General features: G+C 39.8%; 1 protein-coding gene across 2 annotated transcripts; it reads left to right on the top strand.

Moving 5' to 3' along the window:
• Nucleotides 1–542: 542 nt before the first annotated feature.
• Nucleotides 543–27,881, top strand: bmp1a (bone morphogenetic protein 1a). Of its 2 annotated transcripts, XM_086174176.1 has the most exons (20): nt 543–744; nt 8,899–9,006; nt 10,828–10,953; nt 11,529–11,646; nt 12,940–13,118; nt 13,503–13,608; nt 18,086–18,210; nt 19,760–19,875; nt 20,023–20,125; nt 20,792–20,908; nt 21,257–21,402; nt 21,500–21,695; nt 21,943–22,068; nt 22,829–22,989; nt 23,173–23,353; nt 23,464–23,589; nt 23,741–23,868; nt 24,211–24,424; nt 25,049–25,299; nt 26,584–27,881. In XM_086174176.1, exons 1-20 carry the CDS (start codon nt 600–602, stop codon nt 26,716–26,718), a joined length of 2,907 nt encoding a protein of 968 aa, XP_086030302.1. In that variant the 5' UTR covers nt 543–599; the 3' UTR covers nt 26,719–27,881. The 2 variants fall into 2 exon arrangements, with proteins under 2 accessions (XP_086030302.1, XP_086030303.1); XM_086174177.1 differs by lacking the exons at nt 543–744; nt 8,899–9,006 and having other exon boundaries at nt 10,842–10,953; nt 11,499–11,646.
• The last annotated feature ends 36 nt before the right edge of the window (nt 27,882–27,917 follow it).

Raw genomic sequence — 27,917 nt, 5'->3', positions numbered from 1 at the left:
TTTGGATAGACAGAGGTGAACAGATGCGAATATAACTTAATATAACTTGTGAATTTTACTTTCGTTGAATTTGCAGTTTAACGTCTGTCGCCCGGGTGAGCTAGCCTAAATGCTTCGGTCGGTTTGATGTGGGTTAAACCTGTGCAGCGGCCAAATGGCACATCAGCACGTTTATTGAATTAATAGCTCTTCTCCCGTTAAACAAAGAAATCAGTACTTGTTTTTTTTATTTTTTCTAGGGTACACCCGATGAACTGACTCGGGTGCAGATGAAACCATCAAGGGGCATCGCCGAGAAAATAGTATTTCTACCGTCTCTGTGGAGCAGCTGCCATCATATCAAAGTTTATGTGTAGCCCGGAGCTCCGGCTAGAGGAGAGAAACCACTTCCCCCCCCCCAGAGCCGAGAAGACACCGGAGAGAGGTTGGATTTAAACCCGCCCTCCGGAGGGATCTCGTTTCCCCCAATACCTCCCATTTTCTCCCTCTCTTTCTCTCCCTCTCCCTCTCTCTGTCCTTCCCTCTCCCTCTCTCTCTCTCGCCCCCCTGTCTTCCTTTACCTTTATCTCTCGCCTTTCGCCGTTTCCCCTTCCACAATCATGGATCTCACGGCGAGATGTTTGTTTCTCCTACCCTGTCTCGGCGTGATATTGGCGATCGATTTGGAGGCAATTGATCCGGGCTACTATGTGGAGCCCACTGCCACATCAGAGGCCATCGACTATAAGGATCCCTGTAAAGCTGGTGAGATTTGTTCGCCTGTATTTTCGTACTTTGGTAATTTATGTGGAGGTAGACACATGCCACGAATGTGTTTGGAGAGCCTGCACTGGTCGGCCAGAAAGACCGTCTTTTTTTCCACTTCTTCCTTTTTTGGGTTTTTCGTTTTTAAGCGAGATGACAGCAATGGGTGTAGTTTTATAGGGCTTTTGAAAACATTCTCTGCATTTGTTTCGCACTCAGTGACATAGTTTTTGCAGTTATGAACATTTTGAAGCACCAACTGAGACGTCTCGGATAGCACGGCGAGTGGCTGCAATGCTTGTAGAAATGAAAATGAAAAGGATGAGTCCCTTATTGCATTTCCAGAGATGCGAAAAGTTTCTGCTATTGTCGAAAAGTTACGGGCTTCTGCTCGCGGGATTTTCATGCAAATCAAACGGGCTGTCTACCCCGCCTCATTTAAAGTCTTAACTGCTGAGTAAACAAAGAATTTCTGCACTTAGATTCAAAGACCTCTGCTTCTTTGTTTACATGTTTTTGTCAGTTTACTTATAGTTTTTTTTTCTCTCCCTATTCGAGTTTTCATTCACATAGTTAGTCGCTAAAACAAAGTGGAACAGTCATTGAAGATGATACATTATTCACGCATTAACCATCATTAATCGGACCTACGTATAATAACAGGTCTATAACATATATGTATATAGGTGTGTGTATTTTATGTTTTTGGGCTGTGTTTAGCCCCCGCATATTTTCCCATTCTTTGGCCAAAGTTCTTAGCGTGTTTTTTCTTTCTTTTTTTTTTTTTTGTATTTTGAACTTACTGTCTTGCCAAATCCCTTTAGGGAGTTTGAACAGATTGTGTTTTCCATCTGGTGAAAGTATTCAGGTTTCAAAAAGAGAGTTGGCTTAAGTCAAAATGACCGCTTATGTCCTGGAAGCCGTGATTTGGCTTTTGGACAGCTTCTGATGTGGCGGCTGATCACAAAACACAACTCACCTATGCAGTTTCTTCATCCTCTGCATGGAAAAGCCAAGTGGGCAGGGCCAAACATGTGCTTTAGGATTTTTTAGCTCTCTCTAAACATGATAAAGGTTTGGCTACAAATGAGACATGTCTCATTTATTATCTCATGTCTCATGTTATTGTGTACCTTGTGTGATTGTGTGTGGAGCTGTGATTGAGCTTTTAAAACACATTTGGTGGCAGCAGATTGCTTTACAACAGAAGTGTGGATTGAACTAGACATGATTTGAGCTCTGATGGGGTCAAATGATATTCTGTTTGTATTTCAGGTGATTAGTCCTGCTTTTGTTATTTTAGTCAGTGAAATGAGTCAGTGAGGACATTCCCACTGGATGAACCCCACTTTTGAGTGGTGCGTCTCTCCTGCGAAGAGTTTATCATTATTAGTAATTCACTTAGAATGTTATTTCGTCAATATACAGTTTTGTTTATGGTTTTGCTCACAAGTACAAACAGTTACAAGTACAAACTCCCACTCTTATAACCCTAGCAGTCTCCACCTTGTCCAACACCCACCTGCCTTCTTTTCTTTCCACAAAGCAACAAAATTATCAAGACTTCTTTCCTAACCCTTTTACTTCTTAAGCCTTCCTCTGTTTTTACACCAGATACTTTTTTCCCAATCTAGAAGCCCTGGAATAGAGTAGATGATTTCTAGATTATTATTTTTCCTGGTGTTTTTTCAGGTCTATTTGATCACGCTCAATGGTCTCAAGGTCAGTACTTTGTGTCCTCACCTTTCCATTGCACAAACCGCTCACAGTAGTGTGACGTTTTCATTGCAGTACTTCTCTATTCAATGCCTGGAGGACTGTCCATGATTAATACCATACTCAGATGCCAGAATGTTTAGGAGTGGGATGATTCATACATGTGTAAAATTAGTTTTCTTTTGTGCCTGTTTAAGTGTTTAGAAAACCAAGATGACCTAGTGATGGGATGTTGTGAATTGGTCCACTGAATAACTTACTAAATGCTTACAATCTGATTCATTTTTGGGGCAGTCATTTTTCCTTGACCTGGTCAGCCTTGACAGTCATTTGTACTTCAGCATAAATTTTTAGACATTTTCTGAAAGATTAAAAAACACTTTACTCCTAAAGACAGCACGGGGAAATGCATTAAATGAAGGGAGCTGTGCAATAACACTGAAGAAATGCCATCTATTTATGAAGTTAGCCAGTGGAAAATTCCTTAGTTTGCAGAACTCAAACTTGGCAGGATCCCAGGAAGTCATTTAAGACCCTACTGAGATTGGATCCACTTATTTTCAAAATGAAAATGGATAAGAACCGTAGCTCACTATTTTCTCTTTCATACTTATAATCATAAAATCAAGAAATTACATATGTTTCCATGTTTTTACTTAAAAAGGTAACTTTTTTAACCCACTGAAAGCCCCTGTGACATCAATGTCTGTGGGTCCAGTGTGTTGTGTGTTCAGGCTTTAGATCCATCCTGTACTTCTATGGCCCTAAACTGCTCAGAGCACGACCTCAACACCCTCTCTTCTCTTGTCCTCTTACAAAAGTGGGTTTCTCATCTCTGAGAGTCTCCAGCTCTTTCCTCTGGCTGGCTCGAGCACTTCACTCAAACTGTGGGTCATTCTCCTTGTGCCAAGGGAAAGCACGGCTGGAGGGTGCAGGGCAGGCCAGACAAACAGTGACTTATGTCATTCCTTTGCTGTTAGCCCTCCATCAGGGTTGGTCGCTTAAAATATGACAGCAAGGTTTTCCCTCACCCCGAAGTAATCAAATATTACTATTGTGAATGATAATTTTCTCCTGGCGTGTTTTCAGTCAAACCTGAAGACTGATTATGAATCTTCTTACTGTGAAATGTCAGGAATTTGAATACTCATTTGAAAAGCTTCAAAGTTATAGATTAATTTTTACTTCAGGAGGGAAATCTATGCTTGCATATGCATTCAACATTTGTGTGCCCCAAAATACTTGGGTTGTTATAAATTATGCTCGTCTAAAAGGGGCATATTTATCCCATCAATCCAGGAGAGGTTTAAAATGACCATTTTTTTAGTTTTACAAAAATTTGATTCTGCAGATCAGGCATAATTGTCTGTGTCAAGTAGCCAAAACATAGTTTTAAGTCCAACGGTATTGTTGTCAGAGCCCCAGAAAATGTCTATGGTATGTGCTCACATCAGATGTAAGCCTATCAAAATATCTTAAAGCAACAGATGGTAAACTCTTAAAAAATGCAGGTGATAATCAGTCATAATGTGATTACTTTGACATATGTAACTTTTAGATATTATTGGCAGTGGTATGGAAATAGGAAATTATAGAGGGCAAGATGTTTGCAAGGACCAGTACCAACATTTTACATCTTGGAATCAAGCTTTGCAGGCTGTTGCATTGCTATAGGACAACATTCATGTATTATTTAGATTTAAGTTTATAAAAACTGAATGCTCTTTGCCATTTGGATAGTGCACTATTGAGTTTTACGATTTCAATAATTCAGGCTTCATTGATTTTTTGTTTATGATTTTATTTGCACCTTTGGATTTTTTGTATGAGGATATTCAAGGAAAGCGCAGCTCAAACACATGACATTCATTACACAGTTCCATCTCTCCGTCCTGCTCAGGAAACATGATTGGGCTGTTTGTTGAACTTCATGACTGGGCCTTCAAGCAACACTTAAGCAGATGCTTTTCTTTTATCATGGAATGCAGGCTCTGTATGGCCAAGCCCACACTGGGTGTTTTTCTTACATTACAGGACCCCTGCCATTTCTCTCCCTGCAGGGTTCAGGTGATTAAGGAGCCGATCTATTTGCAGGATCTTGGTGCATTAGGTAGAACAATATGCTTGTCGTCAGAGCTAAGTAATAACTAATCTTGCATCACATTAATACCAAGTCTGGGTATGGAGCCTGAGTGAAAGCAAATGCTCTTGGCTAATTTTAAAAGGGTCAATATATGCCCAGTTTACCTATCATAACGACCAACTTATCAACCACTTCTTCACTATTCACTGCCTTTTTTTCTTTACAAAATTCTACAGTGCTCCTTTGCGGCTCATCTGAAAAAAAAAAAACCTTCACTAGCAGTGAATAATTGAGACTTTTTTCTTTAGCTGAAGATGACAGGTATTTATGGAAAGTTTAGAGAGTTGAAGATACCTTCCTGTTTTTGTGCATCCGTGAAACCCATTTTAACCTTCTTTGGACTTTGGTTCTCAGAAAAAACTCTTGTTCCTTGCACTGGACTGTGTTTGTTAGTTTGCTGTCTGAACTGCAAACATGAAGGCTAGATGGTCAAATAGGTTTAGTCACTGGTGGAAATCATAGCAGTAGGGTAAATGCACAATTAATTTCAAATACTTACACTAAGACTAATGACTGGCTCCATAATGAATCATCAGAGGGGTCTGACTAGCACAGGTATATTAATAATTAGTGGCACTGATAAGGTGGGAAATCCAATTTGTTAATGGATATGATGGTGAGTAAAATGTTACAGGGCAGGTCGTCTTTTGCTTTTTGCCCTTTTGCTGCTGAGGTCAATCACATTTGGGGTGAATTGAAACTGTGGCAAATCCATCTTGAGCTTAGCTGTGGCTGATGAAAGTTTGGGTTTTTATTGGAAAATAATGACTTGATGCCCCGAGTGTAGCAAAAGGCTTTACTAGGGCCTCCTCTAATTATACTTCTCTGAAATTAGTCCAGATAAGCATTTTCCCCTGCCTTGGGCTTAAATGCATTGTTAGGAAATGTCAATGTAAGCATTTACTGAAGAAAGAACAGCTGTTGTTTCTAAGGAGGGAGGAAACATTTACACCAAAACATGCCTACCTGATTTATCATAACAGTTTCTAGTGTGGATGCGTTTTTTTGAAGATTGCTGTACTTGACTTCATGTTTATTTACAGATTTAAAATACATGATGTAGTGGGACAATGACTACACTGGCCAGCATTTGTCAGAGAACTATGGAATAAAACCTGAAAAGTGATACTTACACTGACATTAAATGGTAATCACCTTAATGCAATACACTGTTGGCTTCCATTAGAATTTAAATGCAGCATTTGTTACCAAACACAGGCTTTGAAAGGCGGTGCCAAGGTATTGTAATGCATTTCAAGCTTACATATTGGGCAAGCTGTCTCATCCTTCTTCATCCGACCTGGTTTGGGTAAAGACATTGCAAAAGTGTCTGAGAACCCCAAGGAGTTTTAACCTCGCTGTGGGGCAGTCTCTCTAATTATAGGATGGTGTTGGTGTCTGTATAGGCTTAAAATTGATGTTTGTGCAGGTTTCAGTGGCAGATGTTATGTTTGGCTATTCAAGGAAAGGGATTTATTGGAATGGTCCTGGAGCATTTAACACTGCTGAGGTTGAGGGTAGGGTATTACATGAATCAATGAGATTAATTTGATTGAGATCTCATGTATAATCTGACTAGAAATGCTGATTGCTGGAGGGGGGTCTTAGATGAGTTGGATTATGATGGGAAAGATTAACTCAAAAAATCAGTAACAAAGTAAGACTTATTACCCATCAGTTCTTCAATTCACCACTTTATGGACATAGGCTGTGTAGTCGCATTTGATTCTTCTGTAAAATGCACATACATTTAAATTCCTTTTTTGTGGTTGGCTTTATGTAGAATGGGGTGTGTGAACCAGAGAAACAAACCCTTAAAAATAATTCTTTAAACTCTATGTTTATATTACAACTGCAGCTGTTGTCATTTAGGTAATGAGTAGTGTTTGGAAATTGGTGCAGTGCTGAACTTTGTGATGATCACCTGCCATCTGCCACATTCTATGGTCTATAATCTACAATATAACAAACAGCCTTCTGTGTTTACTTCCCATCATTACAGTGTTCTGCATGTAGATTAGTTTATCACCCTTCTCTATAGCTTGTCCTCAATCCCATGCTAGAGCTGTATACAAAAGATTCTTAAAACCATGTGTCTATGGATAATTAAAGCCAGGAGACAAGGGGATTAATTCACAATCCCTGCGAGTCCTTCCATAAACCAGCAACGGCATCTCCTGGACAACTGCTGTGCCCGGGGGAAATGAATCCAAATATCCCTTGGTCTTGTATTTGCTCACTTCAATCGCCATCGTCGTCTTGGAACAATGACACTGGATTAAGAAACCTGTCTCCAGCACTGTGCTGAATGATTGCTTTTCAGCCACGGGCATCGAACAGAGCATTGTCTGGGGTTGGGTCAGAGCAACAGCCCATACCTTGTTATTTGGTCACGTCCGGCTCAGTACACTGCTGCTATGATTATCATAGGAAAATGATTTGTGATTTTTTTTTGTTTAATCAATAAAGAATTATGTTCCCTTAATATTTTACGCTCCTTTTTTGACAACTTTCTATGTATAAGTTGGACAAAAAACTCTGAGTTATGTATTTGTCCTGCGTTTTCGAATTCCAAAAGAAAATTCAAGAGATTTAAGAGAAAACTCCCCTAGTCAGTAAATTCATCTTACACTGGGAGAGCTGGTAGCTTGTGCTCATCAATGGTATTTTTGGCAATGCCAGTATCAGAGCTGATTCAAAGTATTCTGTTATGTGTCTTAGAGTTTTGGGATGTGGAATAGTTTTTCCCCCTTGCAAACACCAATGATAGGATCCCATTGACCTCTGGAATTTAAACCCATCCTTTGTGCATGCCCTATCTTGCCATCAAAATTCTACACCTTTACTTATTGCTGTCATTAGCCTCCTATCCCAAACAGTAATTCTGCTTCACTTCCTCCAAAACCTGCAATGTGAAAGACTGTCCAGTATCTACTACAGCCAGCTCCAGATTGTTTCAATAATACTTCTCCAGTGAAAAGGCATGTGAGCTGAGTGATTCTTGTTTTTCTTTCTATTGAGCTTTTCATCCCTTTCCTCTCTTGCCTTTGTTGAACTTTCATAGGAGTGCAAGAGATACAAGACATTTCCATTTTTGTGCAAAAAGGACAACCATTATATGCTGTGTCAGTTCAAAATAAAATCTGTTTTGTAGTCTGCTAAGCGTACTCTTGCTTATTGCAAACCCAGGGAGGCTTGTGTTAATTATAACACATTGAAAAAACTTAAACATTTGACAAATGCAGTTCCAGTAAATCACTCCCATTAACAAGATTACTAGCTTCTTCCCCTGTCGGGTTGATCTCTCTCCACCTCACTGACCGCCATACACAAAAGCGAAGGCTGTCATTTTCTTTTTGCCTCATGTATGCCATCCCTCTTCAGAGCCGTTGTATCTGTAGAAGGGATTTTGGCCTTATTCCTTGCCTTTCCTTCCCCCCTGTCATCTTCTGTTCAGACATAGATTGCAGAGGTTTGCCTTCTCACCCCCTTTGCTGAAATCCCCCTTACCTCCCAACAGCTCCCATTCCCGTAACCCCTCCATATAAGCAGGCCAATAAATTCTGAAAACCTGCTGATGTAAAGATCATGTTAAACTGAGCAGGCTGTGTGTGTGTATAGGCAGTTATCCTCCATAGAAATGGGGCATTTAGCAAGGAATTCTATAAAGTGCATTCCTCATAAAGTTGAACTGTTTGGTTATTTTTCCCTCTCCTTGGCCTCATTAAAGAGCTATTATATGTTCAAGGTGCCCCATATTGCACCACCGAGGCAATGTCCTACCGTATCATATCTAATGGCTCTCATTAGCTATCCAGGGATTCCAAATCACACAGTATGAGTTTGGTTGCAACATCTGGTCTGAACTAGACTGATCTATTCATGTGGACAGTCGGGTTTATGAGGTCATATTCTATTTTCATTACATGAAGTAGTGGCCGTCATGTATAGTATGTTACTTACATTTCAATCCTATAATTTGGAGCAGAGAAGGGCTGTTCCCTTTTTTTCACCAAACGGAAGACACAGGACAATGTCACAGCTGTTTCTACTTCTCTGTAAACGAATAACCCGTAAACAAAACCAAGTCAAGAAAGCAATTAAGTTAATATTTTTATGTGTGTGTGATAGATGCTCTTGGTCAACCACTAGTGCTTTAACTGAACCTTCATACAGCTCACTCAGTCTGAGCACCAGGAAAAGCTCGAGGCTACCGGTGGTTAAAAGTAATGCTCCATAATGTGAAATTGATTTGCAATCAACTGCCATTAAACTCTCTGCTTTGTCTGTTTCAGCCGCCTTTCTGGGGGACATTGCTCTGGATGAGGAGGACCTACGATCATTTAAAGTAGACAGAATAATTGATCTGGCCCAGAGGACAGTCCAGACTATTAATCGTACAGGTAACAATTATTAGAAGTCACTGTTTGAAAAGGCCAAAGATAAATCGCAAGGTATTTGCTGTATAAATCATATGATATTTGCTTTATAAATATTATGGTATTTGCTGTATTGCTGTGGCAAAACTGTCTTTATTTTGGCACCCGATGAAGATGCTTAGAAAACACCCAAAGTGTATAAAGTTCAAATGTTGTCCTACATAATCACACACCAGGGCTATTTATTGTCTGATATTTAAAACCACACCTATCTTCTCAGTTTGAGAGCTTACTGCAGCATCTGTGCATTACAACTTTTTATTTTTTGTTAAATATAAGCTCTCTTTAAAAATTAATACCTATCATCTCATTCCAATACATCGGTTCATTAGTATTGCCATGAGCAACAACGATTTGGTGTCAGTCAGTTTTATTTTTCCTCAAAATGAAATGGAGACGTAGTATTTACCTAACAGCTGTGGTTCATCAGTTCACAATCCAACAACTACCTACTGTTAAGTGTGAGCAAACAAGTGTATGCATGTTGTAGCATGAGCCTGAATGATGTTCATTTTCCCATTTTCTTTAGAGTGATGATTGAGGATGTCTAAAGTTTCTCTGGATGAAGCACTGATTTTAATATATCTGTGGAGCCTTCGATATATGAAGTTTATGTAAAGAACACATTTGTTAAGGATTAGGATTGAAAAACAAAATATAGGAAAAACAAAAAGCCAAACAGACATGGCACATAGTTGTTTATTCTGTCAATTCTGAAACATTAGTGTTTTATGTTTGTGGAGGTTCTCAGTCATCCAGGTCATGATGAATTCTTGTCGAGAACACATACATATACATATACATATACATATACATATACATATACATATACACACACGCACACGCATATGTATATGTATATATGCATGTGTATGTGTGTGAATAGTTTGTCCTACCAAAAGATATAGGAAAAGTTGAATTTAGCTTAGACTTTTTGGGTTAAGTAGTGCAAATTTGCTCAGTTAATCCAACTGCTCAGTGTTAGAATTCCCTTATTGTGTTTGTTCATGTTGTCCTGGAGAAACGTCAGCCACTAAAGTTTGGTGTACACCCATAATGACCTTGATGAGAACTTAAGTGTTGAAAGCCACTTTTGCCCAAAATATGATAATAACTTCTACATGAGTCTCATTACTCAACTAAAATAATATTTTTCACTTTCTTGACTATCAGAGTTGATCCAGCTTTTGTTCCATGAATATTTACAGTCATATACACTCCTTATTCAGATCTCTGAAAGCACCAATCTAATTACCTGTGTTCTCTGTTTTTTTCTGAACATATTGTTCATCAAATTGCAGTTTTTTTACACCAGTCTTGAAACTCAATCAAAACAACTAAACATTGACTCCATTCACTTCATTACAAAGAGTTATACTCAGGAGGTTACCAAAGCATACAAATTTAATAATAGGTGGCAAAACACCTCTAGCATTTCTTAATTGTTTTTTTAAGATTTACTTGTGGAAGTCTCTGTCACAGCTTCGTCTCCACAGTAACAATCCACTTATGTGTGTTTGAATGACAATAAAATGGCAACACTTATATTTGAAGCAAGAAGTCCTTATGATAAAATGCAAATGCACACTAGAAGAACAGACTTTTTTGAAGTAAGGACATTGAATTACAAATCACTTATTTTTGAATTACAAGGGGGTTTAGTGGTTTTCATGATGAAATGTCTGCTTTTTGTTAAGTATGACAGATTTTTTCAAGTCATAGAATCATTTAAAAATGATTAAGGGTAGTGGATTAATCTAATCATCTGAATTTGACATTTTTCAGAGTCAACGCGACAACATGGCCACGGCAGGCAAGGTGTGCATCGCAGGAAAAGAGCAGCTACTTCCAGACCTGAGCGGGTTTGGCCTGAAGGTGTCATACCATATGTCATCAGTGGCAATTTTAGTGGTAAGTACAAATCTGCCTCAGGAAAACACATTTTCATTTTGACAGAATTTATTTGTCTTTGTGATATGATATTTATGTCTAGTATCGATTTCCTTCATATGTCTCCTATTTTAAAAGACTGTCTCCTATTCTCAGGCAAGAATACATGGAAACACATATGAAACAGATTCCCCAAAATGCATATTGATTTAAGACAAAAAAATAACTACTTTAACATGTCACAGCTTAGCATTTTTAGCTTCCATACCCTCCAATATCTGCAATGACATGAACAGTTCTGCAGCTTGACAGAAATTACCTTGTCATTTGATGTTATATGTTGTATAAAAAAACCACTGGATTTTCAAAACTATCAATATAATGGGTTGTTTTTACATAATATTTATTTAACCTGTTTATCTATTGATAGCTGACAGATTAAAATAGAAATGTTTCATATGTGTTGCTTAGTTCTTTGAAATGTTTTCTTTCCTGTGGCTTTTATCTCTCACTTCTATTATGTTTTTGTGTATGTGTGTGTGTGTGTGTGTTTGTCTGTGTGTCAGCTTCACTGTTCTCTCTCTGATTCTATTCAGGCAGCCAGCGAGCTATATTCCGCCAAGCCATGCGGCACTGGGAGAAACACACTTGTGTGACCTTTATTGAGAGGTCACAGGAGGAAAGCTATATTGTCTTCACCTACCGACCATGTGGGTGAGTCAGTGGGTTTTGGAGCACCGCACAGAGGAACAGAACAATTTTCAGGCTTCACTGAGTCTTATTTATTTACAGCTAATTATTTAGCTTTTGAGTTTTACTTTGCCTCTTTTCTGGAGCCTTTTTTCATTGTTCATCCTCATCATTCACAGTCTCAGCATGAATTGTTATCTCAGACTCCTACCAGTCCTGAGAGAGACTGTCTTTCAGTGGCCAAGAATTTTTCATGTGTGTCATCAACCACTGAGCCCTTGTGTCATACGCAGTGAACAGAATTCTACCAAGTGGAGAGACTCCTCTGTCTCTTTGTAATTCTTCTGTGTTTTAACACTTTCCACCTGATTGACTCTGTGTCCACTCAGCATTTCTCCTGTTGGACGATTCGCATGTTGCTTGTATCCCCCCTTTTTTCTTGTGATGGAATATTTTGAATTATAATATTTGCTTCTTTCAGGAAAAAATGTTGATGCTTCTTTGAAATGACATAGAAACTGAAAATATTTCAAAGTTCCATTTTTTTAACCAGATGGAAAACTAGATCAGACACTAGACCCAAATGATTCAAATGACTCAGCACAAATAATTTAATAGAAACCGGACGTAGTTCATTTGTCCAAACTTTTTCCAGCTGACTGTTGACAGCCATTTTTAGCTGGGTAACTGGCCTCTAGAGGAACAGGGATGACATTATCCGCCCAAGCGGCAGCGGTTAGCAGTGGGAATGCTTGACTGCTGCATATTGAGTAGGCCCCCATCTGTCCTGTGCAAAGTTCAAGGCGTGTCTCAGGAGAGCCAGGCCAAGCTCACAGTAATTAGAGAGCGGCTGTCTGGCCCACAGGACCGTGATGTGTATGCCCATCCTGCAAACTCGCACACTGAACTTTTCATGTCATAAAGAGCTGAGGAGCTGCAGCCACCTAGTTTCCATCATCATTATCAGTATTTTAATTGGCAGACCGATGAACGAATAGACCTCCTGTATGTGTGGCTGATTCACAAATGAATCATGTTTAAAATAGAGTAGAGGTTGTTGAGATAATTTTGCTTTCATAAGAGGCTGATCGATTATAGTGAAAACTTCTATTACGTATCACCCTGAGAATTGTTTTATTTATTTATTTGTTTGTTTATTTATTTTGATGTTTGTTTGTTTTTAATTTGCCTCTGTCTGCAATTTTAGCGTATGTATTAGTGATTTTGTGTTTTTCTTCTCCATAAATTTCAGTCCTGATAATTTCACTATGATAACCCTCCTCCCTCTTTTCTGCATGTGTATCTGCTGATTCGCAGTTGCTGCTCCTATGTGGGTCGTCGTGGAGGAGGTCCCCAGGCTATATCCATTGGGAAAAACTGTGACAAGTTTGGCATTGTTGTGCATGAGCTGGGCCATGTGATAGGCTTCTGGCATGAACACACACGGCCTGATCGGGATGAGCATGTCAGCATTATCAGGGATAACATTCAACCCGGTAGGTTCACAGGTCTCATAGCAATTTCAAAACATTAATTCTGGTGAAACACAGAGTGAGGAAAATAATAAAAGTGACACAGTTGTACACAAAGATTTTGGGAAAAGCATTAAAGCAGGAAAAATTAAACACCTGTTGGTTATTGCTCATCTTCTGTCTCCAAATTCATATTGAGCCAAATGTTTTGACATCTTCTCAACCTCATATGAACTTTAAAAATTTCGACTATCCAGGCTTTTTTTTCTTAAGCAATATCTGAAACAACTAAATTGAATAGATGTCAGGCAAAGGAAAATTGTATTCTTCTTTTATCCACACAAACATAAATCAGGGTGCAGAGTCTGACTGAGTCCCAAACATGCTTTCCTCATTTTCCCTTCACAGGGCAGGAGTATAACTTTTTGAAGATGGAGCCAGGGGAGGTGGACTCTTTGGGGGAAGTCTATGACTTTGACAGCATCATGCACTATGCCAGAAATACATTCTCCAGGTAGGAACCAAGCCAGTTTCCTTTCATTTCACCCAACACTTGAAAACTAGTTTTGGGTCAGTCCAGCCCAGCCCTTTGTGACACTGCTTTAACCTTTTATCCCATTATCTTGTTTTCCATTTCTGCTCATAATTGTGTTTTTCATCGAAGTAATACCCCACCTCTATGTCTGTTGGCTGCTGCGGAGTAATGTTGCTTAATCCCAAACTCCTTTTGAAGGAGTTACAACTGAATACCACTCTCTGTTCAGTTTAGATACAAAAAATACAGACTTTTGGTTTTGGATCTAGAGCTTCTTATGCATCTTTTAGAAGTCTGGACACCCCCAAATTTTGCGTGTATCTTTTGATTCAAGCTTTTTTACCCACAGTACTGCCCTTTAATTTTGATGAGGTCACAGCAGTCTACCAATAGGACCTATTGGCATCCCAAGAGTTATATTTCTTATATTAATAAAGGCACGGTTATTTCCATTTAGTTTGTTTAATTTCACAAGAAGTCTTACATAATACGTTTCATATTTTGGTAACCAAATAACTATCCACCAAGGATGTTTTGTATTACTTGCAATTACTTAACATAATTTAAGAAACATGATTTTTCAATGAGAAGATCTTAATTATACTATGTTCAACACTTTGTGAAGTTCTTAAATTGATTGATAGATACTTTGCTGGACAGCAAAGGCTTTGCAGTTATATTTAAGGTGTTTGTTGGGAAAATGTAAGCTTTTTTCTATAGCAAATTAAGGTTTATCTCATCCACTTCTGCTGATTTCTGCAACAGTGGCTTCCGTAAAGCTGCAACAGACCCAGATCTATGCTTGCCAAATAGTAAGCTGCTTCATAACAGTAAAAGTCACTCTATGCCACTTTCAGGGCTTTGTAAAAAATTATTGTAAAAGTTTTGTTTTTCATACTTAAACCCTAATTCCTCATTTTCGCCCTCTATGGCATTTTAAAAGAAGTTTGATGATAAGTTGCATGACCATGCAAAGCTAAACCAGACCCTCATATATCCATTCTTAAAGATCATGCTTTACCTACTCTAGAGTGTATGAAAACTTCAAGATTCAGAACCGAATGATTTTATCACACATATTTGTCAAATGTATTTACATACCTCTAAAGTTATCTCTGTGTGGTGATATGGTTGTGTGTGTGTGTGTGCACATGTGTAATCTGCTGAATTATGTTTGATTGTAAAATCAATGTAATTGAAAGCAAAAATGCAAATTACCTCATTCCTAACACCTTTCCAGATGCTAATGGCAGCCCGCATTTACTGCTACAGCAGCAAAGTAAGAATCTTAATGGAAAAAGTATCATGACAGATCCAGACCAGCCTGGGCTCTTGTTGTAGTCGTGTTTGGCTATCCAAATATATTCACAAACCCCTTGACTGTAAAGCTAAAGTCAATGTTTAAGGATTTCCCATAATCTGTCACTGCTCACCAGAAATGGGCATCCTAACAACCTTTCTAGACTACGTTAAATTATGGTTTAGGCCCCAAGAACTGAACCCTACATTAGGGCGTATAAATATTATGGTTACCTCCTTCTGCAATGCTTAGGATGTGACCCTTGCCTCAAAATGCCATAGATAAACAAAATAGGAAAACTTTTATACAGCTGGGAACAGTCACTCTAACACTGCAGTGCTCTACCTTTTGCAGCACTCACAATGCTGGGGTGGTTGCAATATGATATCTGGACACATGCAAGTTAAAGCAACAAAACGAGTGAGACCAGACTATGATTTTTACTACCAAACTTTGATATGAGAACCAACTGATGGTTTTCCTCTTTCTCTCCAAAACTTCTCCAAGTTCTCCTTAGCCTAATGTTACTTTCTCAGAGTATGGGCCTCCTCTCAAAACAACTGCCATGCTGTTGCGGAAAACAGATTCCAGGAAGCAGAGGGGGAATCTTTGTCTAAACAGAGTCTGTGGCTGAGTGCCGGCCATCGTACAGAACTGCCTCTTTTACCCCGTGTGCCTTAGTGTTGATCAAGAATATACTTAAGAGAGAATCAAGTGTATGATTGAAGCAGTTATTCCATACGGAATATTATGAAGAGTGAAGAGTTTCATCAGGTGAAAAGTTCCCTCTTCACCTGATGTTTTATCTATGTTCACATGTGATTATCTATCTATCTATCTATCTATCTATCTATCTATCTATCTATCTATCTATCTATATCTATCTATCTATATCTATCTATCTATATCTATCTATATCTATCTATATCTATCTATATCTATCTATCTATCTATATCTATCTATCTATCTATCTATCTATCTATCTATCTATCTATCTATCTATCTATCTATCTATCTATCTATCTATCTATCTATCTATCTATCTATCTATCTATCTATCTCATCATCCATCCATCTATCGCATCTTTATTTTCTGCTTTTAAAGCTTCCGTATAAAAATAAAAACAAATTGAGAGGATCTACCTTTTTGATTTTATCAACACCAGCAATTACTTTTTGCCATAAAGCTACATGGTTTCCTGTAATTGAGATATCAGATATGTAATACCAAACAGTGAAGCCAATGTAGTGGTGATGTAAAGTTGCATTCTTTGTCGTGACAAGCAGGTAAAGACATCACTGATTGCAAAAAGGGGTCTGATTATATGGATGTCTTCAGGAAAGTTTCGCTATTTGTCACTTAATGACCTCATCAAAAATGCTGCAAGCATTCTTATTATCAAGAAAAATAAACTGTAGAATTTACCATTTGTTTTCAACTGCTACTTGTTTGTCTTTCACATCAACTTCTTTTCCTTCTTCAGCACTACCCTCTCTTTTAAAAGTAGCCACTTCTGGTTGAATACAATAACATTTTAATTGTCACCTCATTTTTTGCCCTATTATAAATTGGACTGGCTCCAGCCTATCATGACCCTGAGTGAAGGATAAGCAGGATACATAGTGAAAGGATGAGTGAATACTGAAATCATTTTAGACAAAAGTAAAAAAAAAAAAAAGAATGATTCTCTTACTGAGCCTTTTAGATTTGCATCATCATTTGGAAACATAAGTTAAATGTGTTGCAGCTGATTAATTTGTAAAATTATTTTAAAAGTTGGAGCACACATTTTCGACATATCTTAGCTTTCTGTTAGCTCAGTATCCAGGCCGTAACATTCAGTCAAGATTTTGAGTACCAGCCCTGAAATCCTGTATTCACTCCAGCTCTTCTGTCTAACTCTGCTGTCTTAATTGTACGAATAATGTTGATCATTGAGACTGTTAAGACACGAGAGGAATGGCTGCTGCTGCTTGGGAATGTTTCACAGTGCTGTATTAGCAGACAAGGGGCTCCTGTTAGCTTTTCACAAGTCATTTCAAGCATCTTTTCTTGAGTGCTGATTGGCTGCTTTACCTGTGACAGTGTCTGTCTTTGTTACTCCATTATTAGCATTTGTGTTTGCTTGGTGTTTTACAGTAAATCACCGTGGGAAGCCAGGGCCTTTGCTGTGGGTGTTGTTTGGAAGATTTCATGGCTCTCCTTGATGTTTTGCTGTCTCCCAGGGACAGGCAAGGCTGTTCCCCCTGTTTTTTTGTCTGGGTTGCATTACCAGACCCACAACTCTTGTCGCCCCCCCTTCCCCCCATGCCGTTTTTTTTCCCCTTTTTCCCCTTTTTTTTTGCTCAGGAGATATTTTTCAAGACTAGTGCATGGAGCAATGCCAACCCAAATAGAGATCTGCCAGTATGGCCTTTGTCTTCTGACACTGGCTGTAGTGGCGTTTTTACAGACAGCCAGCATACGGGCTCCTGGAAGCTCACAGACAGGCAAGCAGAGTCTAAACTGTTAGCTCAGGCTGCACTGTTTGCACATGCCTGGCGTTGATAGGCATGTCACCATGGGAACGGCCTGGGAGCCTGGCCATTGCTCACCAATACTTAGAGTAAAGATGGAGATGATAAACTAGCAAAGTGTCAATCGAGACAGCACTGTGAAAAGAGCCTCTCTGAACTAAATGTTTGGTTCAGCCATTTTGTAAAGTGGTACATGTACTTAACCTGACCTTTTTCTTATGTCAGTTGTCATTTCAGACTTTGAAAATGTAACATGAATTGTGGCTATTCTTCATTTCCCTTCCACATCCTTTTCAGAAACTGTAGAGAATACCGTTGCTGACTTCTATCTCTTAAGCCTTAGCTGTACATGTATACACTGAAGGTTCACATTTGAAAGGACAGTTAATATGGGGAAGAAGTTCACAAGCCTTACAATATGTTAATCTGTTATTTGTTATTGTGAAAAAATGTGTGCTCTGAATTGCTTGGTCAATGAATGTGGATTTATTTGTTTGTCAACAATGTCTGTGCAAATTAACATGGCATTCAAACATTACTCCTTTAGGAAAATAATGATAAGATGGGTAGCCAATTGGATTAGTTGACTGCCTTGATTTTATGTCATATGAATGTCAGCTTGTCTTTCTGAATTTTAGGGGAATCTTCCTGGACACAATCCTGCCACGCTACGATGTGAATGGAGTGCGGCCACCTATTGGCCAGAGAACCAGACTGAGCAAAGGGGATATTGCACAGGCACGAAAACTCTACAAATGTTCCAGTAAGACAAAATTGACAGATCATGTCTATTTTTTCTGTCTATTTATGTACTTGTGCACAACACAACCCTGAGAAAGAGATCCATAGTCCCTCCTGCCTTCCTAAGCGCCAGCTTATACAGAGTGGAAATTGCCAAGCATCTACTATTGATGTGGTGTGGCTCCTTGGCTACAGTGGAGAGGCTTTTAAACACTACCCAGGGACAGGAAGTTTGCCATCATGTCCCAGATAGATGCAAAATAACAGCTGTACTTGAGAGGACAATGATTGCTGGGATTTGTTGTTTGAATCCTCTCAACACAACTTACGATGTAAACTAGGCCATTACCCACAAAGTGTAGTTATGTAAGCTATATTTATACTTCACGAGAGGAAAGTGCCAATTTAATGGTATTGGAGAAAACAAATGATACCGATAATACATGTAAATTCAACCTTCTGATAAATAGATGGTTCGCCAGGGCAAGGGGGCAAAGCTGCTAGCTTTCAATAAAAACTTCATGGCTAACAGTGATATGCATCCCTATTGAAGCAGCTTCTTTGGTTTTACCTTTCAGTACAAATGTTGACAACTTAACTTCAATAGACTCTTCATATCTGTTGCTCTATGTCTCTTTTTCAAAGACAATCTGTCTCATGAGAAAGAGAGAGAACAGATGATGTGGCGCACATTGTGGGGGATGAGGTAGTGTGTCCACGTGTTACTGGAAAAAAAAAAACCTTAAAGGGCCACAGATCTCCGATTCACTCAGCATTCTTAGGAGTGTTTGTCATCCCTTGTCTGTGCCTGAATGCTTGTTAATAGTTAAGTATTGCCAAGCCTCTGCAAAGTGTTATCACACGTAACTTGGAGCTCATGGCCCTTCTTTTTTCTTATTGTTTACCTACAGTTCTTGAGGAGAGCAATGAACATAATTACTTCAAGAGATTTAATCCTTTCTCATGCTACATATGAATGATGGGGGGAAAAAAGGACAGATAATAATAGATGCCTACTAGATTCCCTTTCCCAAGATACACATCACTCTATCATTGCTGTTTTGCTTCAACAAAATTTATCTTTTCCCAGCTTGGTTTGTGCCTCCATTTGTCACTCCATGTGGCTGTGTTTTGATTGGGAGAAATCTTTTACACTTAGTTGTGCCAGTTAAGCCAAGGCTGTTTTTCACTGGCATCACATGCATAATGCATCACATCCTCCTGAGAGCTTGGATATTTATAGAGGGGCATGTTTATTTTTAGAGGATGCTCAGGGAAAATGTCTCACACCCGCTATTACTTTGTGTAATCATAATCGGGTGGGTGGGCCTGATGTACAGGATTGTTGATGAACACTATCAGCAGATGTTTCAATGGACGTGAAAGGGTCACCCTTTACTTCACCTTCAGAGTTAATATTCCCGCATCAAACATCTGTGTCTGCAACAGGATTTCAGGGGATTTACAGAGCTGTTTGCTTGAATTTGTGGATGAGGTGTTTTCAGGCAAGGACTAATTGAGTTCACAACCCATGTGTCATGTACTGTTCCCTGTGTTCCTTTTGTGCACAGGATGTGGGGACAGTCTGCAGGACAGCAGTGGGAACTTTTCATCTCCCGGCTTCCCCAATGGCTACTCAGCATACATGCACTGCATCTGGAGAATATCAGTCACACCAGGAGAAAAGGTATGAGCATATGGAAAGTGCCAGGCCAACAATGTGATGCCTTAAAAAATGCACCATTGTCTGTCATTCTTATTTTATTGAAGCAATGTCAGTGACTGACCCTTGGTCCTGTTCATTGTCAGTAATTATTTTCTTTTTTTATTCTAGATCATACTGAACTTCACATCCATGGATCTCTACAGAAGTCACTTGTGTTGGTATGACCATGTGGAGATCAGGGATGGATACTGGAGAAAGGCCCCTCTTAAAGGTAAGCATTTTTCTTCAAACCAATTTTTGAAAAGAAAACAAAAGTCTTTTTCTTGTTTTTTTTTTTGATAGTATTGGCAGTGATACATTGCCAAGAGAGTGTATAAACAGAAATGTGTCTGTTGATTTGTGTTTGTTAATGAGGTTAAGCCATTAGGCCTCATCACATTATGGTTCATCAAATGTTCATCAAATCCACTCTGTGTCTTTAAAGAAAACCCTAACTTTCTAAGTGCTTTTATTAAGTGTGCCTGACATGGTTTATTAAAGCACAACATGGAAATCCTTAAAGTAACCTAAAGCAACCCACCCTTAAAAAACATTGCACAGTAAAATGTGTTTGATGACCTGGAGACTTTGACTATACTGTCAAATATTAGACAATGATTCAACTCATGATATTTATGATGCCATAAATCCTGGCCTATTTCTCCAAAGCAGATTTTCAAAGCAGATTAGTCACTGCAAGGAATGTGAAAACTGCCTTCTATTGTCAAAACCTGTAAATGCTGGAATGCTAATGGAAATTTTGACCATCTGTTACTGTTTAGGTTTTTTTCTCTCACAATGTTGGGCACTTTTGCGCATAAATAGGTATACAGTTGCCGATGAGGGCAGCGTCATTAATGTTCATGACGTTTCATTGTATGCATGTATGTTTTGTCAGGTCGTTTCTGTGGTGATAAACTGCCTGAGCCGATCATCTCTACAGACAGTCGACTCTGGATTGAGTTCCGGAGTAGCAGCAACTGGGTTGGAAAAGGTTTCTCTGCTGTTTATGAGGGTAAGCCCCATATTCCCAATGACCCTGCACCCAGTTCCAGCAATGTAGCTCAGCTGACTGAACACACACATCCAGCAATGAGCCTAGAAGCTGCAGTAATATCCTGTTATTGGCCGCCCAACTGCTGATTTGTCAGGCTCTTTACGCTGCATTAATCAGATTTTGGGTGCTCCATAGATTTAGCTCCATTGTTTCCAAGCCATGCAAAGGGATGATGTGTGTTTGTGGTGGAGGTATTTCAGCTAATCCGCATTGCATAAATCAGAGTACTAAACTCACATTTTGTGTTTGTTTTTTTTACTTCAGCGAGCAAACTTCAATATTGTTGCTTTTTCCTCTCACTTTCAGCCATTTGTGGTGGAGAGGTAAAGAAGGACAATGGCCAGATCCAGTCACCCAACTATCCTGATGACTACAGGCCAAACAAAGTGTGTGTGTGGAAGATTTCTGTAGCTCAGGGGTATCACGTCGGCCTTACCTTTCAATCCTTTGAGGTAACACCAATCCTTGTAAACTATTTGCAAACAATTACAAACTCCCATGTGGACATGCCTATTGAAGGTCTGAACGCAAACATCTACTGTTTCCTAGATTGAGAGGCATGACAGTTGCGCCTATGATTACCTGGAGGTACGTGACGGGAACTCAGAGAACAGCCCTCTGCTTGGCAGGTTCTGTGGCTACGACAAGCCAGATGACATCAAAACCAGCTCCAACCAGCTGTGGATGAAATTCGTTTCAGATGGCTCGGTCAATAAGGCTGGCTTTGCTGCCAACTTCTTCAAAGGTCAGGGGTTAAGGGTTGTGAACTCGTTGGAAAAAAATGTCAAAGTCTGTGCATCTAACAATCACTCACAGTCATGACTGCAATTACACAATTGCATGTGCTTATTTATTTATTTTTTGGCTCCTTCCCTGCCTCCATACATGTCGCTCTGTACACTGGGTTTACAGTTTTTTTTAGAGGATATTGACTTTATGCCATGGAACCAGGGGGCCAGCTAAAAGGACCTAAACCTATCTTTGTGTTTTAGAGATGGATGAGTGCTCTAAGCCGGACAACGGTCGCTGTGAGCAACGCTGTGTCAACACGCTAGGCAGCTACAAGTGTGCCTGTGACCCTGGCTATGAGCTGGCTGCAGACAAGCGCAGCTGCGAGGGTAAGTAAAGACAAAAACATGAAATGTAGTTTACATCCTGCAAGCTTTAAATCAGTTATCTGTCCAATTTGTACAGCAACTCCTAAAAGTCTAAAGTAGATGGCAAGTGGGATGCTTGTGCTTTCTGGGGTCTATCTTTAAAGATCATGGCATTTCAGTTGAGTGCAGTTGTTGAGACTTAAACAATGATGGCCTACCTGTATCCAACCCAACTACTTGAGTCAGTTGTCAAGCAAAATAAAACAAAATAAACTTACGTTATATAAAAACCATGTAGGTGAGAGTCTAGCTCATTAGATTGGCTAAAATTATGGAACATTAAAGTCTTCATAGTCAGTTCATTCAAGGACTATCAGACCCTCCATATGTCTCCACGTTTTACCTGTTAAATGAAAGTAAAACAATGTTAAAAAAAAAAAGCGAAGATTAACATTGCAAACAGCTGTGGCAATAAAACTTGATTGATGCAAGCTGCCATGAAATCCCTCAAAGGATTAAGACAACATTAATTTGGCTAGGAATATTCAGTGGAGGAGTGAAACAGCTATGTTCATTACATAACACATTTGAGTATTCAGTAACCAAACACAGGATCTGTCCTTTGAATTAGCTCACCTTCTCCGTTGCCACGTTCTTTTGTAGTATAACATTCAAATCATGTACTTTTCAAATTTGATTAAATTTTTTCCCTGTCCACACATTGCATGTATACCCAACTACTTAGTTTTTGTCTGTCTCTTTACATGCTGGTTTCATGCAGCTGCCTGTGGAGGCTTCATCACCAAGCTGAATGGCTCTATAACAAGTCCTGGTTGGCCCAGGGAGTACCCACCCAACAAGAACTGCATCTGGCAGCTGGTCGCTCCCACACAGTACCGCATCACTCTGCTCTTTGACGTCTTCGAGACTGAGGGCAATGACGTGAGCACTAGGTTTATTATGAACCAGCATGGGGTGGGTTTGTTCTGTGTTTTCCTTCTGTTGACGCATTGTCTTTTTACTTTAAATATGAATACCATTGTGTTTCATAATTTAAAGTAAAAAAAAAAAATGAAAGAAAGAAATTAGTCACCGCGTCTTCACTCGCTCTGTTTCTCTTCTCAGGTTTGTAAGTATGACTACGTGGAAGTTCGAAGTGGACTTTCAGCAGATTCACGGCTGCATGGGAAGTTCTGTGGGACAGAGAAGCCAGAGGCTATTACCTCTCAGTCCAACAACATGCGTATCGAGTTTAAGTCAGACAACACCGTGTCCAAAAAGGGCTTCAAAGCACAGTTCTTCTCAGGTAAGTCTTCCTGCTTTTAATTACTGGACTTTTCATCTAGTTACAAAGAGCTTGTGCCTGTCAGTCTTTGAAGCAGTCAATCTGTGAGTGTGTGTGCTGTGCTCCCTCAGATAAAGATGAGTGCTCTAAAGAGAATGGTGGCTGTCAGCACGAATGTGTCAACACCTTTGGAAGCTACAGCTGTCAGTGCAGGAGTGGCTTTGTTCTGCATGAGAACAAGCATGACTGCAAAGAAGGTACTTAAAATGTCTGTCTCTTTGATGACTTTAAACTTACAGTGCCCATTGGTTTGGAGGAACATATGCTTCCTTATGTGAAGAACAGGTGAAGTACAGTTCTGTTGTCCTGGAAAAGTGTATGTGGTCAATCAGTGATGACTTCTTGCAGCTGGCTGCGATCACACAGTAAATAGCGTGAGTGGAACAATCACCAGTCCTAATTGGCCAGATAAATATCCCAGCAAGAAGGCGTGCACCTGGTCACTTACCACCACACCAGGCCACCGCATCAAAATCGTACGTGTCTCATCCTCCTACTCCTCCTCCTCCTGCTGCCAGCAGAATTTACCAGTCCCCAGTTTAATTGTGTGCAGCTTTACCGTGTCTTTGAATTTGCTTAATCGATTAAAAACATCTGTGTTTACTATCTTGCGGTAGGAACTTCCTAATGATTGTGTTATTATCTGTTATCATCATCAAAAGGAGTAGCTTGGGGGGAAAATGGATAAAGCAATATCAACATAGTCATTTGATTTTAAAGGAGGCTTACAACATTTTCAGCTAGTCATACATATTCATTATACAATACCTGATTTATTTTAACTTTTTGTACGGACTCACCATCTTCTTTGGTCACAGGCTTTCAATGAGATTGACATGGAGGCTCATCTTGAGTGTGCCTACGATCACATTGAAATTTATGATGGACGAGATGGAAAGGCGCAAAGTCTAGGTCGTTTCTGTGGAACAAAGAAGCCGCCACCAATCACATCCAGTGGCAATAAGCTGTTCATTCGCTTTTTCTCTGATAACTCTGTGCAGAAGAAGGGCTTTGAAGCATCTCACACCGCAGGTAAGATCGGACAAGTATTCTTTGTCCTTTTAAGCATCAATTTCATTTCAGTGAAGTTCCCTGCTTAACTACTGAGCACTTGAGCACTGAAGTATATTTTTGTGATGAGTGCACTAAACATTAATATACATACAATTCTACTGTGTACATACATACAACTATAATGTTCTTAATCCACCCATAGTTTATAAATTATTTAATAATTTTGCTATTTTGCCAGTAAATCTGGTTCTTTTTTTTTTAATTAAGGGAAACCCTTCAAAATGGAAAAAACTAAAAAAAACAGGGAAGAAAAGTGCCAAAAATTGCAAAAAGTAGGATGTAGCAATTGGTACGTCAGGACACAACCAGTAAATCTATGTGTGTGTCTGACGTGAGGTTTCATATCCAAATAGATATTTTGATGTGCTCCTGTAAGTTATGTGCAAGCTAATATATATACATATACGTGTGTACACACACACACACACACACACACACACACACACACACACACACACACACACACACACTCGGTCACAATTCACCACCATTCAATTGTGCGTGTCTGTGAGGCCGTGGTATCCAGACAACTGTGAAACCACTAGCATCTTTCTGAGTCCACCTCAACTTTACTGTCCACAGAATGTGGAGGTCGCTTGAAGGCAGAAGTCAAGACCAAGGATCTCTTCTCGCATGCCCAGTTTGGGGACAATAATTACCCTGGAGCCTCAGACTGTCAGTGGGTGATCTCAGCTGAAAAAGGTTACGGCGTGGAGCTTATCTTCCAGACCTTTGAGATAGAGGAGGAGACAGATTGCGGCTATGACTACATTGAGCTCTTTGATGGCGCTGACACTAAGTCTCCACGGCTGGGACGTTACTGCGGCTCAGGGGTAATAACGCTTTCCTAACCGTTGCCACACTTGTAATAGCTTTTTCTGTGTCAATGCAACCAGGTTAGTATGTGTTCTTCCTCCATGTGTCACCAAAAATCTAGGGATGACTGCTTTTGAATGAGTGTAGTTGCTGAGATGCATTTGCCAACAATTTGTAAACGCATGACTGTTAGCCACCCTCAGGCTTTTGAATCCACTCAGTACACTGATGTTAATCACCTTGTTCAAGTTGCTCCTCTGGGTTTAGAAGTGTTGCTCTGGAGTCATAGCCCATCAATCTTTAGCAATATGTTGCAACAGAGAATTAGTCAACCAGTGATACAGCCGGAGACTGGAACAATAAGGTCAGTGGGGAATAGAAACACAAGTTTCCTCAGGTCAGAGAACAGCTTGATGTCATTTAAACACATCACAAAATAAGCCATGGGCTTTTTCTCATGTCTGTTTCCGTGAATCATTCGCTGAAGGGGGGGATAACACCCTCACAACCCGTGGGAGCCACTCCTCAATCAAATTTCCTTTTATAAAACAGGTTGAAATAACCTGACACAATTGAGTCGAAAGTAGGGTGAAAACTCATTAAATTTCAGTGAGGCGTACTGTTTCGCTCAAGGGCTTTTCTCAATTAATGGCACATTAGGCCTCTCTGTATAAAATAGACCGTACCTGTGTTTTAACACACTTCAGATTTTTGGATTTGGATGTGTTGTGTGTGATTTATACTAAAATGGCCCCTTGAGTTTTTTTTTTTTAACCTTTGTTCGGGCAAGCCGTGGCCGATGTGACCTTACAGTTATAGTGTATCCATCCCACTTTTTCAGTGTAATGTTCTGAGTCAGTGTCCAGAGAAACAACCTTGTGAACTTTCACATTTTCTATGCTGATTTCATACAGTTATTTTTTTTTCCACTCTGTTTTATTGGAAACAGACTGGATGACTTTCTACTCAAAGCAGAGTAGAAGTGAATGAATGGTTTTGCACAGATGAAAAATGTGCTCTCCGATGGTTGCACGTGGCACCAATAATCACAGAATATTTTCTCTGCACACTGTGGCTGCCAAAGCCTGAATCAAAGTAAAGCTAGAGGTCTAATACCCTTACTTGGCCCCCCTGCTGCTCCAGAACTGGCGGTCTGTAGTCTCTGTAGTCCGAAGCCATTCGTCATGCCCACTGATTTGCTCTTAGTTTCAGCAGGTCTTTTTAAGTTTTAATTGAAGTGCAGTCAAAGAACCAGAAAGTGGGAGCCACAAATGAAAATGTTGTTTTGTGCTCCCTGACAGCCTCCAGAGGAGATGTACTCAGCCGGTGACTCCATTGTGATCAAGTTCCGCTCTGATGATACAATCAACAAAAAAGGATTTCACGTCCGCTACACTAGCACCAAGTTCCAGGACACACTGCACTCACGCAAGTGACGAGCGGGGGCCGGAAGGGGCCGTGCGGGGCAAAGGGGCAATCGGAGGGGCCCCCAGGGGAGGCGCCAGCCTTACGCTCGGAAACCTTCGGCCACTAAGATGAGTCAGACACGACAGAACAGCCGCAAGACCACCAACCGCACCTCAGCTCCCAGGGGTTCTAGCTCCCCCCACAGACTGTGAGGAGTAAAGCCATTTTGCAGTACACCTTGTTTTTGCCTTTTGGGGTGGGAGGGTGAAGGCCTGCTTTCAGCGGACAGAAAGGGAAAAATTGTAGACCCCATCCCCTTCAGATTTTTTTTTCTTTTTTTTTTTTTTTTTTTTTTCTATGTGCCTCCAAAACTGGCACAAAACAAAACCCGTGGATTCTCAGGACCTGTAGGAAGGCAGGCATCAGCTGGATTACATCCCTGCTTTTGTCAGGCCAGCCCAACATATCCAGGGGGAGGAGAGGAGGAGGAAGAGGAGGAAGAGTATGGGATAGTCTCCTGCTCTGCTCTCCTCACACTCTCATCCCTTTGGTTCAAGGATTCACATCCGAAAAAGGATTAGAAGGACTTGACTTGAGATTTTGACACTGTATGTCAGTCAATTGCATGTAATTACAAGGAAAGAAGGAAAACTGTACAGTGACAACACCAGCATTTGTAATTGGCAATGTCCTGGCAACCAGTGGCAAGATTCTCGTTGTTACCATTAACAAGGATATTAAGGAAGCAGTTATCTTATTAAAGGACTAATAAATGAAATGTGGTCCATGACTTCTGGTTGGTAATTGCTCGCTTGATGACTGGCTATTACTGTACCTCCATGTGTAAAGTAATGTGTATGATCTTGAAAGGGAACATGTGCTTTTTTCAACTCAAACCAGTTAGCACTTTATAGTGAATTGTTCCAAAATCATGAGCTTATGAATTTTTGTGAAATGCTATGCCAGTTCACTTTTTTTTTTAAATGTATTTTATCTCTCTTATTCTTCATTGGGTTTTTTCCTTTTTTTTAAAGCTCCATATAGTTCCTCAGGCATACTTGAACATTGTGTGTGCCCTGTAAGATGGGGTAATAAAGATATGACTTATGTGTCTGTGTTTTACAGTTTTAATGTAAAATAATTCACTCTGAGGAACTGCCTTTTCTTGGTACAATGAAGTATTTCTCAAGAACCAAATGAGCCTGGGTATTTATTGTTAAAGTAATAA

The sequence above is a fragment of the Fistularia commersonii genome, chromosome 26 (assembly GCF_037954325.1).
Source record: "Fistularia commersonii isolate RoL2024-O1a breed Wild chromosome 26, RoL_Fcom_v1.0, whole genome shotgun sequence".
NCBI lineage: Eukaryota > Metazoa > Chordata > Actinopteri > Syngnathiformes > Fistulariidae > Fistularia > Fistularia commersonii.
Note: the sequence above shows the minus strand (reverse complement) of the source record. Positions and strands in the feature narration are given on the sequence as shown.

Bases quoted from the DNA above. Each gene is read 5' to 3' on its own strand.
- bmp1a (XM_086174176.1), top strand. From the start codon at position 600: ATGGATCTCACGGCGAGATGTTTGTTTCTCCTACCCTGTCTCGGCGTG. The intron at 10,954-11,528 runs GTAAGTACAAAT...GATTCTATTCAG, and splicing joins CATCAGTGGCAATTTTAGTG to GCAGCCAGCGAGCTATATTC. The intron at 13,609-18,085 runs GTAGGAACCAAG...TCTGAATTTTAG, and splicing joins GCCAGAAATACATTCTCCAG to GGGAATCTTCCTGGACACAA.